The 15,123-nt window shown below is 34.6% G+C and overlaps 1 protein-coding gene across 2 annotated transcripts in view; it reads left to right on the top strand.

The window, feature by feature from the left end:
- Positions 1 to 15,123, top strand: part of LOC123529123 (uncharacterized) — a 44,738-nt gene that overhangs the window by 3,224 nt on the left and 26,391 nt on the right. Inside the window, exons 4-7 of one of the 2 annotated variants that reach the window (XM_045309339.2) lie at positions 852 to 1,052; positions 7,959 to 9,041; positions 9,409 to 9,594; positions 10,302 to 11,211. In XM_045309339.2, coding sequence (XP_045165274.2) covers positions 852 to 1,052; positions 7,959 to 9,041; positions 9,409 to 9,594; positions 10,302 to 10,669 — 1,838 coding nt within the window. In that variant the 3' untranslated portion in view covers positions 10,670 to 11,211. Of the gene's footprint in view, positions 1 to 851; positions 1,053 to 7,958; positions 9,042 to 9,408; positions 9,595 to 10,301; positions 11,212 to 15,123 lie in introns of those variants that run through there. The other variant, XM_045309340.2, reaches the window with a different exon arrangement.

The following is a 15,123-nucleotide window of genomic DNA, read 5'->3' as shown; positions in this document are numbered from 1 at the left end:
ATTTTATGCTATGCAACTGTAAGCTTTCTTTTAAATACGATTTATCCGTATAAAAGCTCAAAAGAACTAACTGACTGAGTAGCGTATTTCATTTTACTTCGTTAATATTCTGGAACAAATAATTGGTTTGTTTCCTCTATATTCTGACAACTTCATAATCTGAGCCGCGCCATGAGAAAACCAACATAGTGGCTTTGCGACCAGCATGGATCCATACCAGCCTGCGCATCCGCGCAGTCTGGTCAGGATCCATGCTGTTCGCTAACGATTTCTCTAATTGTAATAGACTATGAAAGCGAACAGCATGGATCATGACAAGACTGCACGGATGCGCAGGCTGGTCTGGATCCATGCTGGTCGCAAAGCCACTATGTTGGTTTTCTCATGGCGCGGCTCATATTATTAATTACCGGTAATAGAGACGTAATCTTAGGTTACAATATATTTGTCTAATTTTTGTTGATACATGATCACTCTAATTCGACCAGGTGAAAGGTTCATGGTTTCCCACAACCGATTACCAGAAGTTGTAAATTTATATTGTAATGTACACATATCATGTCTGATCTCGTTATTTTAGATACGATGCTAGTTAGGTGTAATGGAGATTATGTTGTTATGTTGTTGCCTGCGTTCGATGTGTGCAATAATCAGAGGTGTTACTTCTGCTCATTCTATACTTCAAATAAGCAAACCCTAAAGCAATAGATTGCACTCTGACATTTGTTTTAAACTTACTGCAGTATATTCACTTTTTTCAATATTCTCACTGTCTATAAATAAGATAAATAGTTAGTTTATCTCCTTGCATAATATATGCTGTCCTGATTGCTTATTGTCCCTTGTTACAGATTGGGTGAAAGTAGCCGGACAAAGTTCCTTGTACAAGTTGTCATCTTCCACATACCCATATTGCGAAGCAAAGACCTTTTGTCAGAAAGACAGGCATGGTAAAATCGCAAGTGTCGGAAATTATTCATTTATGGGGTTGTTAGCCACCGAACTCGGCATTTCAGGGACAATGAAGCTTGATGTTTGGCTTGATAGCCCAGGTAACTGTGTAACAATATTATTCGAATATTATAAATGTTAATTTGATTTTAATATCACACCGACACAATTACAGGTCATATGGCGGCTTTCCAGGTTTTAAAGGTGGAGGAAAGAAACTAGTGCCCCTCCGAGTGAGTGAGTGAATGAGTTAGGTTTTACGGCGAACCGACACAAAATGGTCATATATCGCCGAGAAGTCATATTGCAAACGTCAACTGTAAAGCATAAACATTGATGTAAAACTGTAAAGCATACCTAAAAACATCCATGTAAAAATGTAAAAAAAAACACTATGAATAATGTAAAACATATCTAAAAACATCCATGTAAAAATGTAAAGCATATCTTAAATCAGTTATGTAAAAATGTATATGAGTGTGTGTTAATATATCAGCTGCAAACATAATAATATTGCAAGATGTAAATAAAAATATGAAATTTTAGATTTTTTGATATATTCCTATCTGCTTTAGAAACGATAAAATATTTCCGACTGAAACGTTTTCAAATAATTCTTTCAAAGATTGAACGTCATAATATGTATTACGTTGTGTAGCAAAGTCCACACAGTCGATTAAAATATGTTTAATAGTTAGCTGTGTTTGACATGGTACACATTCGGGTTGATCTTTTTTATTCAAAAGATAAGAATGAGTCAAACGGGTATGACCTATTCGACAGCGAGAAAGAACAACTTCCTCCCTGCGAACGGATCTGTTCCCTTGGTGCCATTCCCCTAGAATAGGTTTGATATCATGAAGTTTATTGAATGAAGCATTGTTCCATGACGACTGCCATTTAGATAAAATGTATTTGTATATATTGGGCCTAAAATCGGTATGTGGTAATTTCAAATTAGATTGTGATAACAAGTTAAAGCGTACCAAAAGTTCCTTCTAGAGCACATCTATATAAATATAAAATGACCATCTTGTAAAATTTTGGTTGCAATGTCTGTTTTATACTGCCAAAAAATATCAGGTAATTATTTACGCTAGTTTTTTAACATAAATTGTTAAATCCAACAACAAATTAAATCTGTTACCTCTTCCAGTAGAGTAAATACGGCAATAAGACATTGACCTGGTCAATCTGTTATGATTCGACGTGTGAATTCATTAGACTCTTCCACGCGTTAGATACTACATATCTGTATTCGATAAGACAGATCAGTGAAACAGACTATGAATTCATTGCACATAATTAGAGGGTCACAATGGGGTTTGTTTTCACATATTAACCATGCATTTGAAGGTAACGATAATATTTGGTTGTTTACATTTAAATTTGCTGATATATGTCTATCTGGTGAATGTACATATGTTATGTTCAGGAGGAAATAAAAGAATCAATTGATCATCCTCGGGTTTAGTATTGTGTAATCCATGGAGTCGTCTCAATTGAGAAAGAATAGATTAACGTCAGAGGTTATTTCTTAGGTCACGGAGTTAAATTGGCCAGCTTGTAATTAGAACAGGTTTCGACATCAGTAGCTCAATCAAGTGTAACTTATTGAATTAAGATATTCCTTCTCAAGAGAAGGAATAATAAAAGGGATTTCTTTGCTGCAATATCAGCATCCTCGTTTCCATGAATACCAACATGACTGGGAATCCAACAAAATATGATAGACTTTTTTAAAAATAGTTCATGAAACCTGAGAAGAATATTTTGAATGAATGGATTTTCCATATTTCGGTTATGAATTAACTGTAAAACAGAAAGCGAGTCGGAAAAGATATTAAATTTTTCTTCACTATTTGCCCCTCCGAGGATTACTTAATTATAACGGTCGGACATCTGGGTAGAACGACTGACCATCCGTGAATCAGCAGGATGGCTTCCTCACTTCCTCCTTCTTCATTATGTTATAAAGAAATGATACACAGTTGCGCAAGAATAAAATTTTATTTCATTGAAGTTCACCCCTTAAACCTTCATCATGTCTCTAATTTGAATTTATAGTTTTTAATGTTATGTGTGTATCACAGATGGAACAATATCTCAGTCGTTTGAACATGTGAAATTTCGCATTGCTTGTGTAACGTCCGTAGCAGTGTCGTTGTACTGGCTTTTATATTAGTTCAGTAAAGCTTCGGGTTGTATCTAGGATCACGGAACCAGTAACGAAGCTACGGCAGATACAGTCCTGTATGATTGGATCCTATAGTTATATAAATATAAAATTACAAATTATGTTTTTATATGAGTGACACTGTTTACTTTTTGAATAATGGCGGTGAAAACGGATAGTGGTGTGACTGGTAATTGATGAGTGCAAAAGTTAATCGAACAAACTTGGATAAGTGACGGGGTGACAATTTAAAGCAATAAATGCGACTACATTTTTACTTCTAAACTACATAGAAAGTACTGTTATAAAACAGGTTATTCTAACGATTGGCATATTGGAATACATATTTTACTTAAAGAGACATATTTAAAATAAAAATGCAGACAGGGGCCATGATATACAAATCCCACAGTGTATAGACTCTCTGTACGCCCAAACGGAAGTCGCCAAAAACTAGGCGTTCACTTTCAATTTTCAAATTTTTGGAAGCTGTCGGTAGTAAGTATTTTTATGTTTTTCTCCGGCTATTTGAAATAAATATTCTTGTTGTAGACATTTTTCAGTGGATGATAAATGACTCTGCAACACACAGTCGTTAAATAGACATTAACGCTTGAAATTAAAAAGTATTTTCACCAAAAACACAGATGGTCAAAGCAAAAGACGAAGCATTCGGGCAAAACTGCCCATTATTTCGGAACTGCGAAAGAAGTTCGCGTCAGAACCGCTTCTGAATGTTTCATTATCAATCCATGCACATGAGTTTGTACCTACAAATATGCATTTACAATCCTGAATAGTTGAAATATTGTTTAATCCAACATGCATCTGAAATACGCACTGGCCGCCTAGTCGCAAAACTTGATATAAAACTGTTCCACTATTCGCCTAAACACTGTACGCCTTTTCAATAAAGAAATGATGAAGTGTTTGGGCTTATAAGCGTCATACATTGTACTCATTGAACTAATGAATATAGGTTTTGTGTTGTATTTTACTTGCGACAGTCAAACAGTATTTAAAGGTCTATTTCACCAACCATGTCCTTGTCTTGGACAAGAAATAGAATCTGTATGCGTGTTTCCGCTAACATACGAGAAAAATGTATATTTATTACGCTCAGTTTGACAGGAAACTTCGTTTTTCTTTTTAGCTCCACTATTTGGAGAATAAGGGTGCTATTCTACTCGCCCAGGCTTCGGCGTTGGCTTTCTCGGTTAAAGTGTTTTGGCAACCTTTGTTTTTCTGTCACATCTTTTTACTTTTGCTTTTGCTGATATCTTACTGTAACTTCACATAAACATTGTGCAGCATACAAAGAAAGCCTTTCTATGCAGCATACCCAAGGTCAAGGTCACCCAAGGTGTTATACTTAATGTTTGAAATTATTTTTTGTTTAAAAATTTAAGCTCCGCCTACAGACACGCGCTGTCTTCAAATTTTTATGTTATATCAACATTGTGCTATATTCCCCTTGTTGTATTGAAAAATGCCTGGGTGAAATAAAAGATATGTTCTGTTGTGTTTTGATCTGTTCTTTTCTGTCTGTCAGTGTCCAATTAAAACGAGTCCCGCTCACCAAGGCGATGGTAGCTTTATTCAAATTAGTTATACATGTAGAACAGCTGATGTAATCACTAGGAGCCGGGTCATTTTCAGTTTGTTGTGTAGCGAATACTGCAATAATTATAAATGAAAACGAGAAAGACCTGGATGTTAGCTTCGATCTGCTTGATTTTGAATGATATCAGCTGTGCTCTGGAGCCGGAAATTTAAATAAACTGAAATTACCAGTTACCACACCGACGGCAACTGTTTCTTCTGTGAATGATGATAAAGTTCCCGTAAGTCTCTGAGATACCGGAAATGGATCAAACACAGAGTTGTGCCACGTAACGATTACATGAATGATGCGTTAGTGATTAATGTTCCTAACTGTGTAAAAGAATCTAGTCATTATTACAAAACATAATTTCAAACACTATGCAGGTTAGAGTTTAGTACGCATATCAAAATCAAATTAAATTGGTCTCGCGGCTGCTTACTAATAAACACTAACCTATACGACAAGTGGAATAGAAACTGCAGTAATAAATCTAAACTTGTCCATGACTGTTCTGAAAACGAAAGAAATTATAACTATTGTTTTAACTGTTGGTTATCATAAATCAAAGTCAAAACATTGAAATATAAGAATGCAAAGAAGTTAGGTTTTCGACCAAGCGTACAGTCTGGATTTTAAAAATTGCTATTAGTGGGCCAGTAATGTATCGAATAGTGGGACAGTTTAATCGGCATACATGTCTCAGAAAAACATATTTTCCTGAAAACGTATTGAATTTCGTTACAACAGAGCCATGCTAGTATTTATCTACGAAGTAGCAAAGGTTTCAATTCTTTGCAAAAGCTCAAGATACATGTATTTCAAAGAATTGATATTTTCATTACAAAATCGAACAAATATCAACACATGATTTGACTTGAAATTATGGGTTTTATCAGGCGTGTTTGGTATCTACGTAAACAGTAGCTCTTAGACAATACGTAGATTAAAAATACACTTACTTTATGCGATATTAACGAAATAAATGAAGAAAATCTAAGCCATCCGCGACTGGAAAAATTTGTGTAAAAATAGTTTTTGGCGACTTCCGGTTGGGCGTACAGAGAGCCTATACACTGTGAATCCACCCTATGACATAATCATTTGGACATAACACAAACTATCGCCACGGGCCACAAGTATAATGATACCTTATCATAACTATTTTTGATACTTTTTAATTAAAATAAAGATGTTTATAGTTTAAACGTTACATAAAATCTGCGGAAGGATCATAAGGAAGCATATAAAGCAGCCAAGCAACATAAGAACATACTAAGGAATATAATACAGGTTTTACCATGTTTAAGGAAGGAAAGCATGTTTTAAATTTTTCAAATTTAATTTGGATAGTATTAACAACCTAAAATCTATTGCTAATTAATAGGTAATTTGTTTGTTTGTTTTGGGTTTAACGCCGTTTTTCAACAGTATTTCAGTCATGTAACGGCGGGCAGTTAACCTAACCAGTGTTCCTGGATTCTGTACCAGTACAAACCTGTTCTCCGCAAGTAACTGCCAACTTCCCCACATGAATCAGAGGTGGAGGACTAATGATATCAGACACAATGTCGTTTATCAAATAGTCACGGAGAACATACGCCCCGCCCGAGGATCGAACTCGCGACCCCAAGATCCGTAGACCAACGCTCTTACCTATTGAGCTAAGCGGGCGGGCTTATTAATAGGTAAGGGTAGATTTCTCGGAAGCACAGAGCACCACAACCACAGCCTCAGAGTCATGCATTTGCAAAGTAGGCCCACAACAAAAAGAAGTTGTTACTTTTTTTTTGAATATTTTGAATGCCTGACTAGCCTAGCGTGGTAGCCATCTCGTCTAGTTGCCTAATGGCCGTTAGGGTTTTGAACACTTATTTTTCACTTGGCATGGCCACAGAGGTCAAAATTAAAGAAGTTTATGTTTAAATGTCTTTGGCATTTTTTTATAGATAATATGTAAAAGAAGTTTGTATTTGGTTAATTGAAGGTCAATTTTAGAATTAGTAGAACTATATGGTCTCAGCGGTGTAGTTTTGATGTGATTTTACACTAAGCAAATCTCTCATAGAAGATACATGAGCCCTAAGCTATGTTTGGTAGATCTTTAAAAATGTCAGTTTTACGAGCATAATGAATATATAAGGAATAATATTTACGTGTGTGTGACCTAAATAACATTTGTCCCATGGGGTCTTCAACAGTATGAAATAAAACATAAAATGTACACTGTATGCAACTAATTATTAAAATTGAAAATCAACACATGTGGTTAAATACTATTATAAGTATTATCATAATATATTATTAGTATTATCATAATAATAAATATGATAATAATAATTATTTTTATCGTTATTAATATTACTACTATTATCATTATTTTTATTATAATTCACTGCGGGAAAATCGATTTCCTTAAAATATATATTGCAAAATCTTCATGGTCTAATGCTAAATACCATCAAATCAACAACTATTGCATAATCGTTGATAAGCACTGTGTATTGAATTTGTCATGGGGCACTTACATAGAACTATGGTTAAAGGCACCGCTCCCCTTGCATATCGTCAAATCGGTCTATTCCGATATGTGTTGGAAAAATGTCACTGAGGACACTGTTTTATGATCTTTAGACTGGTTTTATAAGTGATAAAGTTGTTGGATACAATTCCAGTGAAACTGAAGGATAAAAAGCTCTGTAAACTTCCACTAAGGTATAGAATTAAAGTAAGCGTAGTTTGTTCATATTTATATGACATGATACAAATTGGTAAAGCTGGATAATATTTGTATTTAATGACCAGTGATAATCATACAATGGCAATTGCGTTTTTGAATATTTGAATATTTCAAAAAATCTTATCAATTTGCCTCTGACTAGTCTGTCTATAGAAGAAGACATGTCTTCCTCTTGATGGTATAATGGTAATAAACACTTAACATAAAACAGATAGGTGTTGCACATTTCATTATCTTTCATAAACATACTCCATTATACCGAATCTGCTATTACTTTGCTTGGTTACAGTCCTGGTTTCCAAATGATCTGTTCTATAAATTTAGCTTGAATACGTCTATGGCTTTTGACAGTCCAATGACTGACATGTGCGTGTACAGTACGATGTATTTTAAGCATTATCCGCCGATTTTCATTTCGGTAACAATGTCACGCTCCTTAGAAGAACATGATTCCATATGATTATTTTTACAGTTTGCTCGATTTCCAGGTATCACGTGTCCATCTAGACCATCTAGACCAGACAAAGGTTCCGTTATGCGTTACACAGGGCCACTTGTACATTTAATAGAAAGTTGGAATGCAGGTGTAGATTTCAACGTGTTGTGTGAGACAAATACTACAACAGTTGCCTTTCAAACGGAACCACGTCCGACATTATTGACTAAAAGATCAACAACGCTTAAATCAAACCGTTTTCCAACGACAACAACATTGAATATGACATCAGTGAACGCTCGAAACCAAACAACACAGACAACGTCGAAGATGAATATTACATCACCGAATACCCAGAAACCAACAACACCAACAGCCTCAGAATTAACTATAATGAGATCAGTGAACACTCAAAATTCGTCAACACCAGCAACATCACAAACAAACACTCAAAATCCGATAACACCAACAAACACTCAAAGTTCGACAACACCAACAATGTCACAAACAAACAATCAAAATCCGACAACATTAACAAACACTCAAAATCCGACAACACCAGCAATGTCACAAACAAACAATCAAAATCCGACAACACCAACAAACACTCAAAATCCGACAAAAACAACAACAACAATGTCACAAATAAACACTCCTTATCCGACAACACCAACAATGTTACAAACAAACTCTCATAATCCGACAACACCAACAATTTTAAAAACAGACACTCAAAATCAGACAACACCAATAACGTTACAAACAAATAAAACATTACCAAACACCCACAATCCAAACACTCCAACAACGTCACACATAAATATGACATTACCAAATACTCAAAATCTGACAACAACAACAACGACAACAACAACAACAACGTCACAAACAAATACGAACTCACTTAACACCCGAAATCTGACAACACCCGCAACGTCACAAACAAATACGACGTCACTTAACACTCGAAATCCGACAACACCCGCAACGTCACAGACAAATACAACAAGTCAGTCATCAGTAAAAATATCGACAACACAGAAAGAAACATCAGTTAAACCTAAAACGACAGCGGAGCCGTCAAATACACAATCTGTGACCAGTTCAACAGTGTCTTCTTTGAAGACAGCATCAGGTAATATCTTGTACTAGATTATAATTAGTAAAAAGGACCTTAGTTTCACTTTTTAATTACTGCAAACAGTTGTGAATTTTCAAAATTTGAAATAGGTACATGTAATGATAGAATCGCAAACTATTTTGTTTTAATTTTGGACATGTGTCTTTTGTTCGCCGATAATACTCCATGTTCCGTCTAAAGTAGACTCAAGTTGGTCTTTTTAAAAGGCCATAAACACGTTTCATTTAAAAAGAATGGTCTGACTTAGTTTCAGACTTTACTGGTATTGGCTCAGATACATCTATAATAGGTTACTAAAGCAGTGCCTTGAATATGTACCGTAGAACACTAGATTCTGTTTGTACTGAAAATAATGATTCAGGACAAGAATGGACTACAGTTGGCCAAGAAGAATATTTCATCAATTACGACCCGATGAGTTACAACAAAGCAGCTAGATTTTGTCACGAGATGAAGAATGCTTCGTTGGTAAAGTTCCTCGATCCAATCAGATACTTCACAGTCCTTGCACAGATTGCTTTAAGGAACAGTTCTTTCTGGGTTGGAGGTAGGTTCACTTATTTAATAATGTATAAACTATTTTTATGTGAGAAGATTTAGACAAAGCCGCCAAGAATGAAAAGTAACATTTGAATATGTTTTATTTTAATCTTTAGCCTGCTAAATTTCTAACATGGACTTGGCCGTCATTCAATTTAAGTAGTACCAGTTATCATTTAAAGGGTGTTAAATGAAAATTTACTGAATAAAAAGCTAACAGTGCAGATCATGATGTGCAGGCTAATTTTGGTTTGCGCTGGTCGCAAATGCAGAATAACTTGCCGCCAGCAGGCTAAAGGTTTAATAAACAAGAGTTACTGGGTTTATTACTGAAAGATTTTACAAGTATTAAATATTTTCAAGATTAGCTTTAATGGTGATACGTTATTTGTCTTTTACCAACCTTCTTATAATACATGTATAATAGAATAGTATAAATCAACGACAATTAGTGAGGCGTGACTTATCAACTATCCTCGGCGTTTACCGCAGTATTGTTATGAGCTAAAAGTACAGACATGCCTCGGTGCATAAAGTTGATCTATACTATGTTTTGATATTTCATACGTACTTTGTCATTCTGTGTGGCTTTAGAATTGTAGGAAGATGGAGCATTTGTGCTCACATTTCATTCAATTTACTTTACAGTGTTTCTGAATCTCAGCCATTATATATTTTAAAACTATATACAAAATTTATTTTTTATTTGCAAAGCGCATGGCTTGGACAAAGCATCGCTGACTACTCATGAATGTTTGTCCTATATTGCCAACGGTATGAAAATGACAACATTGCCATGTAATCATGAGAAGTTCAGCGTGTGCAGTAGGGTTGTAGGTGGTGATATTTCGCGTCTTTTGGAAGACCCAGGATTCAAAAACTTGATTCGTGACATGACTGTACTGAAAAACGAAACTGGGAAACGGATACGAAAGCAGACTTGCGCTCAAGACAACAGACCGTCGGCACAAGCAGCCGGCGGCGTCGGAGTATTCATAATATGCTCCGTGATAGCGGTTCTGTTAATGAGTGACTGTTCCAGTGTCAGAAGCACCTTCTTTACTCGGAAAAAGAAACAATAATTAAAGAAAGCTATTACTAGTAGTTTTACTAAAGAGCTGTTATTACTTTGTAGTAACAGAAAACAGAGTGAAGATTTCTATTGTGCTTTAAATAATAAAAAGACAATTTTCTGTGTCATATTGAAGTATAATTTATATGATGCTGATAGATTTATCTCTCATTATGACTTCCTTATTTCTAAGCATGTAACTTTTTTACCAATATACTAAAAAATATTCTATATAAAATGCAGATATATGTGAATAAATTTGCGCCATTGTTTATTGTACACTTATCAAAAGTAACTATTCACTTTATATTTTCTATCAACACACCTGTTTATTATTTATAGTTTTGTAGTATATTCGCGAATGCTTAAGTGTTTGTTCACAGACATTATGTGGCATGCCAGAAGATTGTTGAAGTAATTGACCGGAACCTCTTCTGTGTCTGTGCCAGCGTTAAACTTTTATTCAAAGAGCGAAAAGTACAACTTTCTACGTACTGCTCACAATTACGTTAGATTAAAGACGTAGAGGATTAAACTGATAAAAATAATGGATACCAAATTCTTGTTGTCTGGAATGTTCCTCAGTTTGATGGTAAGTTAAAAGAAATTATTTCTCTGTATTATGAAACGATTTATCAATAATAGGGCAACTGCACTTTATACCGGATAAAAATTATTGGATAAGGTGTTAATTTTTTAAAGACAGTACTTTAGTACACTTCTATTTTCGTTATATTTATTTAGAAAATGGGTCGGATATGTAAAATAAGATGAACCTGCATCGATGATATAAATAATTGCCTTTCTGAAACAGCATCTGCGTAAAGTCATCGGATAACAGTCATTTTAACTTTAAAGAAATTTAACAACACTTCAAACTTTAACCTTTAGTAGAAAATTGACAATTCTAGTGTCGTTAATAAACAAGTACGTGTTTCGTCCTCGAATTATTTACAAAGAATCTATATACAATCTGTATCTATATAATTGATGTTAAACAAGTATTGCTTAATGTCTATGTTTAATAAAGTTATTGTTTACTTTATCGAAATTATTCAAAATGAAATTCCTTTGAAAAATTTGCGTACCCAGATTGAAAGGTGGTAGTCTAGCACTTCCGCGAAGCTTGCCTCTTAGCGGATTTTAGGATAATGACATAAGGTGGTGATTTTTTCTCGTTTTTTTATATATGAGAATGACATTCTAACCGAGGTACATTTGTGGTGCTTTCCTTCACAATAATATATCTTTCAAGGACCAAATCTGTGTGTATATAATCAACGGCAGGTAGTGTTCAAAAGCATTTGAAAGAAATCTAAAAAGCTGAAGGATATTTTGTTTTTCTTATTTATAGTAAAAAAACATGTGTAAGTTTTTGGTGTAGTTACATCACAAACAATCAAATAAAGATATAAACAATCCATTAAAGACTTAATAAGAGTGTGTGTAAACAATGACAGGAATTGAAAAGAAAAACATTGATTTTGAAAGAAATTTCAAAAGCTGAATGTTTTGTGACAAAGGTATTTGAGCCGTGCCATGGGAAAACCAACATAGTGGGTTTGCGGCCAGCATGGATCCAGACCAGCCTGCGCATCCGCGCAGTCTGGTCAGGATCAATGCTGTTCGCTTTTAAAGCCTATTGGAATTGGAGAAACTGTTAGCGAACAGCATGGATCCTGACCAGACTGCGCGGATGCGCAGGCTGGTCTGGATCCATGCTGGTCGCAAACCCACTATGTTGGTTTTCTCATGGCACGGCTCATTTGTTCTTTTAATTTATAGCCAGAAATCCTCAGCTGCAAGTCTTCTTAATTAACCAATCAATGCCTTCACGTGGTTACTATATTTATCACGGATAGAGTTCAGATGCGCAGGAACTGAACCTGAGTTAGCCTAAGTGGTATAATATCCAAGCATCTGAACGATGAAGCGGTCGTGTATGATAGATATTATGATAAAATTACGGAACATCGTTTATCTGAGCAGTAATGTGTCGGACTTCATGCGGCATTTTGATGTCTGATAATAAGCCAATAAACTTTAACTTAAATACATTAAAGTAGCTTTTACTCATAGAATATCTTTATTACATAATTAATTACATTACATCCTCTGTTTTGTTTTCTTTTCTGCTTGTTGTTAAGATGCACGTAGAGTATAGTCTGCAACGGTTGTTATTTGGTTCTGAAATATTACTTTCATAGTCATAGTCATAGTGATATAGAAATTAATTGTATATCTGATTTTGAATGTATTTATGATGATGTACTTAATTTGTACAAGAAATAAAACGCTTCTTCTTCTTTGATGTCGTAATGTTATATCTCACCAGTTCGCGCGTCAACCGTTGATTATTGCAGATTTTATCAATGTTGTTTTCCTTCTTTTAACTTAAAAAAATATCAGATCATGTTGGAACGTAGTTTTTACCTATAATAACTGAAAAAAGAGTAAATCAGTTTTTATGTTTGTTTTCTTTTTTAAATTTGACATTGATTTTCTGAAAAAAAAAAACAAAAACGAGTCGTCTGCAACACACTACTTACTTTGAAGCAAGCTGCTCTAAACATGTAAATGCAATGATTGAAATTCCATGTTATTTTTGTGCATTTAATATATAAAGTAGACTTGGACTTATGCACAAAAGAAATAACATTTAATTCTTTAATATTTTCCAATGCGAAAGGGGGGGGTCCCAGTTAGGTGTCTGCGCAAAATGTTTTTTGATTTTATTTATATTTTGTGGTAATATACCCACATGTATAAAGTTTCATTAACAAGTGTTACTGTTACCACTTTTGACTTACTTTTATAGATATTCACATTTAAAGTGGGTGGGGTAATCTGACATGTGACCAGCCAGGAACACAATTTCTGTTATTTTTTCAAAAATGGTTCTACCTTTTTACCTGAAACTTTCATGATAAAATAACTATACAATGGACATTCACACAACATGTTGCATTTTAAATTGTACTGAATACTTTTTTCAGCATAGAGCCACAAATTGGTCTAATCAAATTTACTGATTTTCAATTGACGAACTTTACCAAAAAGCTAAAACATTTTTCATTAGTTGAGATATTAAGGTGTTATTTACAGCAGATATTGCAAACTAAATAAACATTAAAATGACAGTATATCAGTACACTCTGGTTAATATTGGAAGAGTGGTACACTCTCAAACTGGGAAAAAGTGGGTGTGGTAAATAAATATTCGAAGCAACACTAAAAAAATTGTGCAGTTGTTACAAAATGGCCTCATATTGTCTATTACTATCTTAATTGTGCCCATATGAGTGGTTGGGGCATATAGATTTGCTCTTGTCCGTGTGTCCGTCTGTCAATTCGTCCGTGTGTCCGTCCGAAGTTCGTGACGCGCTTAGATCAAAAAGTATTTAATATAAATTGATGAAACCTTGCAAGAGTCTTTATCATGATATGAACTTGCATACACCTTCTATTTTTCGTCTGGCTCCGCCCTCTAATTTTAGAGTTACTGCCCCTGAAATAGTAAAAAATGCACATTTTCACCTTGTGACACGCCTGGCTCAAAAAGTATTTGATATAAATTGATGAAATCTTGCTTGAGTCTTTATAATGATATGAACTTGCACACCTCCTATTTTTCGTCTGGCTCCGCTCCCTATTTCTAGAGTTATGGCCCCTGAAATAGTAAAAATTGTACATTTTCACCTTGTGACACGCCTAGCTCAAAAAGTATTTGATATAGATTCATGAAACCTTGCATTAGTCTTAATCATGATATGAACTTGCGCATCTCCTATTTTTAATCTGGGTCAGCGCCCTATTTCTAGAGTTATGGCCCCTGAAATGCACATTTCACCTTGTGACATGCCTAGCTCAAAAAGTATTTGATATGAATTGATGAGTGTTTATCATGATATGAACTTGCGCATCTACTATTTTTTGTCTGGGTTTGCCCCTATTTCCAGAGTTATGGCCCCTGAAATAGTAACAAAATGTACATTTTTACCTAATTATGTGCCTTACTCAGAAGTATTCTCGGTGCCTTACTCAGAAGTATTTTAATGTAAATTCATGAAACCTTGCTTGAGTCTTTATCATAATGTAACCTTTGCACACATGGCACTTCTTGAGAATTTTAGCATTTATTACAGTGTTATGGCCCTTGAAATAGCTAAAATAATGGATTTTTTGTTTGTGATGCTCATAGCTCAAAAAGTATATGGTATACAATAATAATGAATCCTTTCCATAGTATTTTTTGAGGCTTTACCCTATTAAGACTGCAAACATTTGAATTATTTCCACTTATTTGTGACAAATGTACCATGCGGGGGGAGGGGGACACCCTGTGTCCTACAGACACATTATAGTTTTATTAAATACAGACTTGGTTGATAAATTTTAACAAAATTTGTTCACTTTAGTAAGACTTTATACATGTGTGCCATGGAAAAATCAATGCAGAAAATT

The sequence above is a fragment of the Mercenaria mercenaria genome, chromosome 13 (genome assembly GCF_021730395.1).
Source record: "Mercenaria mercenaria strain notata chromosome 13, MADL_Memer_1, whole genome shotgun sequence".
NCBI lineage: Eukaryota > Metazoa > Mollusca > Bivalvia > Venerida > Veneridae > Mercenaria > Mercenaria mercenaria.
This window is presented reverse-complemented; position numbering and strand designations above follow the sequence as displayed.